Source organism: Aptenodytes forsteri, unplaced genomic scaffold, assembly GCF_000699145.1.
Source record: "Aptenodytes forsteri isolate BGI_AS27 unplaced genomic scaffold, ASM69914v1 Scaffold13, whole genome shotgun sequence".
In the NCBI taxonomy this organism is placed as follows: Eukaryota; Metazoa; Chordata; class Aves; order Sphenisciformes; family Spheniscidae; genus Aptenodytes; species Aptenodytes forsteri.
Window position 1 is genome coordinate 1,434,693 of NW_008794543.1, and position 8,506 is coordinate 1,443,198.

The 8,506-nt window shown below is 39.2% G+C and overlaps 1 protein-coding gene across 1 annotated transcript; it reads left to right on the forward strand.

Annotated features, from left to right (window-relative positions):
* The first annotated feature begins 128 nt into the window (after positions 1-128).
* On the forward strand, positions 129-8,126 carry MSMO1 (methylsterol monooxygenase 1). The gene is made up of 6 exons (XM_009272316.2): positions 129-182; positions 1,590-1,899; positions 2,973-3,121; positions 4,028-4,154; positions 5,976-6,130; positions 7,667-8,126. The coding sequence occupies exons 2-6, from the start codon at positions 1,645-1,647 to the stop codon at positions 7,872-7,874; spliced, it is 894 nt and encodes a 297-aa protein (XP_009270591.1). The 5' UTR covers positions 129-182; positions 1,590-1,644; the 3' UTR covers positions 7,875-8,126.
* Positions 8,127-8,506: the final 380 nt, after the last annotated feature.

An 8,506-nucleotide genomic window follows, 5' to 3' on the forward strand; every position in this document is an offset into this window, starting at 1 on the left:
CGGGTGCCGCCGGCCGTGCGTCTCCCCTGCGCGTTCCCCTCGTCGCCGTTGTCGTCCCGCGCGTGGGCGGTGCGTGCCAGGGTGTCTCCGCTTCCTCGCAGGGGCTGGACGGGACGGACGAGCCTGATCCAGGCGCAGCCTGGCCGCTGGTCCCTCGGCTAGCCGGCTGCTTTTTCGGGAGGGTAAGTAGCCTTACAACCCAGGAGCTCGGGTTATAAGCTTCCTTGGCATCTGCCGTCGTGTATTTACCATTAATAAAATGGTATCTGCTGTCATGTATTTGCTGGTAATAAGAAATGGTAGCGTCTTGATGCTGTTGCTAAGAAAGAAAAATGGTAACTAATGTTGTTGGATACCGAGCTTGGTGCGTTATTTCTGTTGGACCTAGTCTGAGTGTATCAACTGGGGACTAACCAGCATCCTCTGGCCTATGAATTGAGCACGTGTCTTAGGGTGGAAGATGGACCTGTTAGAGGGGGTCCAGAGGAGGGCCATGAAAATGATCAGAGGGCACATCGCCTATGGAGAGAGTCTGAGAGTGTTGGGGTTGTTCAGCCTGGAGAAGAGAAGGCTCCCGGGACACCTTACTGCGGCCTTTCAATACTTAAAGGAGGCTTATAAGAAAGACAGAAAAGACTTTTTGCTAAGGCCTGTAGCAACAAGACAAGGGGCAACAGTTTTAAACTAAAAAAGGGTGGATTTAGATTGGACATAAGGACAATGTTTTCTACGGTGAGGGCGGTGAGACACTGGAACAGGTTGCCCAGAAAAGTTGTGGATGCCCCATCCCTGGAAACATTCGAGGTCAGGTTGGATGGGGCTCTGAGCAACCTGATCTAGTGAAAGATGTCCCTGCTCGTTGCAGGGTTGGACTAGGTGACCTTTAAAGGACCCTTCCAACCCAAACCAGCAAGCAGCCTACTCTGTGGAAATGGCAGAAGTTCTGGGCACCTGTGGGAACACTGCCTCTATGCTTTTGGGAGCTGTGATGAAAACTCCCTTACTTACGGGAAGGTGGATGGCCTCAAGCCAGCTGCAGTCTAAAGGCAGTCGGTGGTGTTGATGTAGTTTGCATGGATTTGGGCTCACAGCTATGAGAAGAATGAGGCTGGATAATCAGGAGAACACAGTTAATGTAATTTCTAAATCTGGTTTGAACCTTTCTGTGCTCTTTTAGTACGGAATACAATTATCCTGCAAAAGCCTTGAAATAAAATTGGGTAATAATTAGTATTTCTTTATCCTTTTGCTCCCTTGACCTAATCTCAAAACTTGAGAGCTGATTGCCTCTCAAACCAATCTTAAGCTTTGTTCTTTTACACTATTATGTAGAAAGAGAATTCCCTTCCCTTCCCTTCCCTTCCCTTCCCTTCTTCCCTTTTCCCTTTTCCCTTTTCCCTTTTCCCTTTTCCCTTTTCCCTTTTCCCTTTTCCCTTTTCCCTTTTCCCTTTTCCCTTTTCCCTTTTCCCTTTTCCCTTTTCCCTTTTCCCTTTTCCCTTTTACTTCAAAACTAGGTAACAACTAAGATAGGTCATGTTTTTTTTCTGAAGATTAACTGCTGTTTATTCAACTTTTCTCAAAATTTGCAGGTTACTTATCAACAACTGTAGAAGAACTGTAATTGTGATGCTTTATGTTTGAACAATGGCAACAAACGACAGCGTTAATATCTTGAACTCTGCTTATCTGGCGGTGGAATATATAGACTCTTTCTTGCCTGACAATCCCTTGCAGCAACCATTTAAAAATGCCTGGAATTACATGCTGGATAACTACACAAAGTTCCAGATTGCGACTTGGGGATCACTTATAGTTCATGAAGTTTCATACTTCTTGCTCTGTGTACCTGGATTTGTCTTTCAGTTTATACCATACATGCAAAAGTATAAAATTCAGCAGGTAAGACAAAGTTGTGAACTACATACTTCCTGATTTGTCTTTGAGTATGTGAAGTAGAGCATATAACCGCAGTATCCTAGTTTCCAATTTGTATGACCCCATTTTCTCTATCACTGTGGACATCCTGGAAGTGACAGAGCAAAATTACAGTGTGTGTGAGGAGAGAAAGAGAAGTGGATTTTGGGGAAGGAAAGGAGTTAATTTGGAGGGAGGGTATCCTTTCCACCACGGTGGTATAGAGAGAAAAGGGTATGTTAATCTCTGTGTCAGCAAAGTTAAATTTTCTCTGTGTAAGTTTATATATCAGCAGGGGATGGTATAGTAGAATCACAGCATCTGGTGGTAGAGGTGTATCTTTATATTATGAAAGAATTACTTGCTACTAAATAAGCACACCATGTATCTCTTTCAAAGTATCTCTATGCACGCCCTCTTGAAAGGATTTTGAAGTATTTTAACAATGGATGAAGCCTAGGATGGACTGCACGCTCCTAATTGGTAGCAAAGGCACATCCAGTATCTAAAGATGATTGTTTTCCTCTAGTTCCTTGTAATACGAATTAGAAATTAATAATACCAGCTTCTGAAATTATTACAGTAATTGGTAAAATGTCTCCCTGCAAAAACTGGATGTTTTCAAGACAACTTATTTCTTCACAAGCTTCTATCTTCAGCTTCTCTTTGTATTATTTTAGCTATGGAAATACATTCTATTATTTTAGCTATGGAAATACAAACTTAGATTTGTGTTAAACTGTTGAATGTGAAATGTTCCTGCCAATTACAAACACTGAAATAACAAGAATAGTTTGGGGCGACTGGCAAAGACAACCTCTGTTAAGGGAGGCTTACTTTAAATTTTACAGAAAGCTAGCTTAGAAAAACAAGAGGTTTTGATGAAACTGAATCCAATCCCGTGCAATTTGTGTTGCCTGAGTTAATTTGTGTTATGGCAGGACCTGCTATCTGTCTTCCAAGGTTAAATGAAACTGCCTCCAAAGTAATTTTTGCAGCACTTCAGTTATGTGCAACAGAAGTATGTAACACAACTGATTCTTTTTGCTTCTTCTTAGGATAAACCAGAAACATGGGAAAAACAGTGGAAGTGTTTCAAAACACTCCTCTTCAATCACTTTTTCATTCAGCTTCCTCTGATTTGTGGCACCTATTACTTCACAGAGTATTTTAACATCCCCTATGAGTGGGAAGAGATGCCTAGATGGTAGGTAGATTTTTCTTGTATGTTGATGGTGAGTTACGTACAGTTGGAGGCAGAATGTTTAACGAATAGTGTCATCAACTCTAATACGCAATAATTTTTGGGCGATGTAAACTGTGTTTGTTAATCTTGCTTCTGTTGATGCTTAACTGCTATAAGAGCTAATTAGAGCTTTCTAGATTTATTTATTTTTTTTTAAATGGCCCAAATTGTTCTGATACTTGGAAGAAGGGGGGATTAGGAGGGAGTTTATGGAAGCAAAGCAAGATTCATGATGGCATGGGTTAAATATTGGACTTTCTGAGGTTATTTTTATGCAACCTTTCTTTGATTCCTTTCTTTGATTCCTCCTAAGTGTTTCTTCCCTCCACCTTGTTTTATATTGTAGCAGCAGTGTGTTCCTCAAGGGAGAGAATGTACCACCTGCTTCACATTCTCCTTTTTTGCACTAAACTGGTTCACTTTTAAACAAAACTGAATTAGTTATAAATGCCTTTTTGGTTTTGTTTGTTTGTTTTTCTGATAGCTGTTCTTTACAGCAGAGGCTCATGTTTCTTGGAAATTTATTTTCTATCTTGTTTAGATAGCTGATGCAGCTCTATGTTTTTATATCTACATCTTATACAGTCTACGGGTGTTCTTTACAGACTGTAATATTGAAATGACAGTTTGCTATACTGTGTGCTAATTCACTTCAGCATATCAACAGATGAGCTGATAGGTACAAGGACTAATGTGCTTGGTAATTAATATTTTTAGTATGTTAAAAAGGTAGTGTCAATGCACCGTTATTCAACCAGTAATACACATAAGCATTTCCCAGCCTTATTGGCATGTAACTATTTTATCTTTCAAGACTGTGCATCTGCTAGTATATTCTATAACTAATAGCTCTTCTCCTTTTTAAAGGTATGTTCTGGTTGCCCAGTGTTTTGGATGTGCAGTGATTGAGGATGCCTGGCACTATTTCCTGCATAGACTGCTGCATCACAAGAGAATATACAAGTATATCCATAAGGTTCACCATGAGTTTGTTGTATGTATTCCTTGATTATTTTTTTTTTTTTTAGTAGTTTTTAGTATGTGTGGTTTCATACAACTTATTTAAAGGTCTTATTTGAAAGACTTAAGAATTTTGCATCCCTCTGACAGTGGGATAGATGTCTTTTCTTGAGCTCTTTGTCAAGAACAGTCATCCATTTTGTTTCTGAAAACACCTCCTGTAATTTTATTTCATTTAATGGGAATGAAAGGTGGCACTCAGCTCTTTTGAAATTTGATTGTATCTGTTGAGTTAGGAGAAAGCAAGCTTTTGAAAGCGTGTTATATGCTCGATTGCTAGGGGAGGGGGAAATGGCGGGTTTCTGGTTTTGATTGTTCATCAGTTCTCCGCCACCTGTGGTGTTATCCAGAGCATGCCGATCCCTAGAACACGATCCAGACAGGCGGCTCCTGCACGGCCTGCGTGTGTGCATGGTATGTGCAGGATACATGATTCAGGGAAGGATTATAGCTTTGGATATAGGCCTCTTGAGGCAATATAGCCAGTTGCGTGATACTGCATCGAGAGCACAGTGCAGTACAGAGATACTTTGGGTGGTTCTGCATTGAGCGGTGTTGGAGCCGACGTTGAGCACAAGGTAATGAGCCATGCTTGACTGGAGGTGGCACTGTTCTGAGCCAGGTAGGGTCCAGCAGTGCTTACACCTTACAGTTGGTATAGCTGTGTTTATTACATGGCGCTGTCTCTGGATCACAGAAGTCAGTGCTACTGCGGTTGTCCGCTGCTGTGTTTCAGTGTATAACCCATACTGTGCCTAAGGTAAACTGCAAGCTACTGGGTCAGGGGTGGTTTATATAGGCTGCGATAACAGAGAAGCTTGGTATTGATTGATGCATGCATATGTACATACATCTGCAGCAGCAGCCGCTGTTTTCCTCTTGCTCTTGGCAGCCCCTCAGGTCTCTAGCAGGAGCAGCTTCTGGCCATTATTCTTGAGTGGTTAGCAGTTCACACGGAAGTGATCTAGTAGGCTAATGACTGTTTCACTAAAAACTTTCCCTGTTTCACTAAAACCTTTTCCTGACAGTAAAAGGTGATGATTTTAAAATCGCCCTTAAGCCGTAGTGGACTTCCCCTCTCATAATCAAACTTACAACCTTGAGCATTAGGCATTAGGTTTTTAAATTATTATCTTTCTATGGTGGTCTACTTGTGAAAACTCTCTATGGAATTTCTTTTTTTGTAAACCAAATGTAGGAATGACTGGGGGTTGTGTGTGCATGTGTATATATTTAAAAAAAAAAAACATGAAAAGAAAATGTTTTATTTCAATCTCATAATAAATTCTTACTGTTCAGATATTATCTTAAAACATTGTCGAAGATGGGGCTTTTTAATTATTTTAAAAATAAATTTCTAAGTGAATCCTGACTCAGAATATTTTGGCTTCCTTCTTTCTTCTGCTTCCAAGGCTGGATGTATAGCAAAGCTGATAGGAGCTTCCCAAACACTTTTAATATTCCTGAAATAATGCTTTGGCCTTGGGTAATGGTAAGCCTAAATAAAAGTTTTCAACTTTTCAACTAGCAGTGAAGTGTTTGGAATCACTAATGGGATGATAATCCTTATGACCTTGGAATACTGTTTTCTGTTTTCCCAACAAGGAGCTGGACAACTGTGTTAAGGCCCTTGCTCAGTCAGACCATTTGCTTTACCCACAACGTCATTCCATTTGTCCTATTGTAGTCTTGTGGGGTAATGGGAAGGGGAGAGTACCACAAAATGGTGATTCTGATTTGGGGGTATAGAAAATAAAAAATGGTGACTATTTTCCTGCCTGTTATCTCTTTCTAGTCTCCATTTGGAATGCAAGCAGAATATGCACATCCTCTGGAAACACTGATCCTTGGAACTGGCTTTTTTATTGGAATTGTTGTTTTCTGTAACCATGTGATTCTTCTGTGGGCATGGGTGATATGTCGCTTGATGGAAACCATTGACGTACACAGGTGAAATCCTTATTGCTTTTTAATAATTGCTTTTTCTCTTCTCCCTAAGTTTGTCTTAAACTTACTTTTCTCTTTCACTGAGCTTTACTGTTTATTTTACACTGAAATAAAATGCTTTTATGCATCTTACAAAGAATGACACAATCTGAACAGTTACACTGTCTGCTGTTTTGAGGTAGTGTTAATAGCAAATGTTGCCGATTAAAAGAGTGTAGGCTGTAGCTGGAGCATCTTGAGGAGGGTGTCAGAAGCTAGGTGCCTCAGTAGGATGTCTGGCTCTTGGTATTTGGTGTACAAGTGACCTTATACATATTAGAACACCAAAAATCAATTACAAAATATGATATTCTAGCCAACAGTTCTTTCTGTTTGATACTTTGTCAGCCAGTTTTCCTAGAAAAGAGAAACTTTAGGCTATATGACCACTGACTGTCTTTTAAATAAATAAATAAATAGGTTGGTTTTATTTATTTATGGTAGATACAAAGGGCAAGACTTCTTGTCTCTGTAGTATAACTGACTTCTTTCAAATTTGGCTCTGAAATGCTAGCACAAGTCCCAGTAGGCTTAGCTGGGTTCATCTGCAAATGAATGAGCTTTTCTTTTCTGTGTTCGAGAGGAAGGGGCAAGTCAGAGTTCATTTTTGAAATGCTAGTATTACACTTGACCTTGTATCTGTAAATATATTATGAATCATATAGTGTCTTACTGTAAGCTGTGTCAAGTGTTTTAGTGGAACGTGACCTCCTAACCAACTCATCGTATACATCATTGCTGGTTTAGTTAAATACTGGTTGTAGACTGAGAAGTATATGTTGTGACATAGCATAAAGTAATTGATGCAAAACATGAATCTCCTTTGATGATTAGCATTTTAGTTTGTTGTCTACATGAGGTGTTTATTACAAATGCCCTTGTGCTGTCCCCACTAGGTGGTGGTAAGATGCTTTCCAGTACTACTAAGCAAAAGAGTTGAAATCCCTCTAAAGCAAACTGTTCTGGTTTTAATATTACTTTAATCCTATATTTTGAATTTTAAACATTTGAAGAACTTGCAGTAAGCTAAAAATAAGAGTAGAAGTACTACAATTGTAGTTGATTTGAGATGCTGTTTGACGAGGAGCTGAGCTGATGTTCATAACTTGTCACTAAAAGACAGTGTTATTTCTTGTTCCTCCTTTCTAACGTCACTCTTGAGTCAGTTAAAACTGCTAAGCCAGCAGGAAGTCAGCCACTGTGATTTTTTTAGGTGACTTGCTTAAATTTTTTTGTGCTGCCTAAGAAACTGAGCTGAAGAGTTCGGCAAGTGGCAAAGCCATTGTGGGATAGTTTACAGAAGCACTTGGCTAGGATAGGAGGGATCTTGTTTTCCTATTAAGCCAGTGTTACAGTGATTACTTCAGGGCCTTATAATACCAAAAAAATCTTTTTATTTTATAAAAACAACAAGTTAGTGTCTATATTTTGTGGTTTATATCTGGGAAAAATCCTTACTATAGTTGCTTTTTTTTTTTTTTCTTTCCCCCTCCCCTGTAGTGGCTATGATGTTCCGCTGAACCCTCTTCATTTGGTGCCTTTCTACGCTGGGGCCCGTTTTCATGATTTCCATCACATGAACTTTATCGGCAATTATGCTTCAACCTTCACATGGTGGGACAGAATCTTTGGTACAGACTCTCAATTCATTGCCTATAAAGAAAAAGAGAAGAAGCAACAACTCATAACAAAGAAGAAGGCTAACTAAATTTACAGTGTAAAAATTCTGATGCTAATACTGGTAGTCAACTTTTGCTTTTCTGTAAAGCAAAATAGTGATCGGGTGTTAAGCATAAATCTTGTTCCTTGGCTACTAAGTGGTAGGGAAAAACGGCTAATTACACTGCAGTATCTTCCTAATGGGAATGCTTTCTATTTTATACGTAAGTACTGCATATATTTTAACTACAGATTTAAAGACGATGCAAAAAAAGTGAGATGACTTGTGTCTGCCCACTTTGGATCTAGGTAGAATTATATATGTACACTGAAATTGGACTTAGATTTTTTTAAAATATATATTCTTAAAAATGTAATATCAAATAGCAGAACATATTAACTGGTATCAGCACTGCATTATTTAAATATCGGGTAAAAGTTGCTTAAAACCAAAACATCTGTTACTAGGAAGCTTGGACAGGCTATTTGCACACTGGATAATGCGAACTGTTAATAACAGAATACCTGGCTAAACATGAGTTAGCAGAGACATTCCTGATCTAGATTTATTATGTTATTTTAGATTACACGTAGGAAGAAGTTTTTATTTGAAGAAACTGGTTTTTGCTGCTCTTTTGAAGTTGGTCTGTCAGTGTACTTAGCATTTACATTACATTCTTC

Bases quoted from the DNA above. Each gene is read 5' to 3' on its own strand.
- MSMO1 (XM_009272316.2), top strand. From the start codon at position 1,645: ATGGCAACAAACGACAGCGTTAATATCTTGAACTCTGCTTATCTGGCG. The intron at 4,155-5,975 runs GTATGTATTCCT...ATCTCTTTCTAG, and splicing joins AGGTTCACCATGAGTTTGTT to TCTCCATTTGGAATGCAAGC. The intron at 6,131-7,666 runs GTGAAATCCTTA...CCTCCCCTGTAG, and splicing joins GAAACCATTGACGTACACAG to TGGCTATGATGTTCCGCTGA.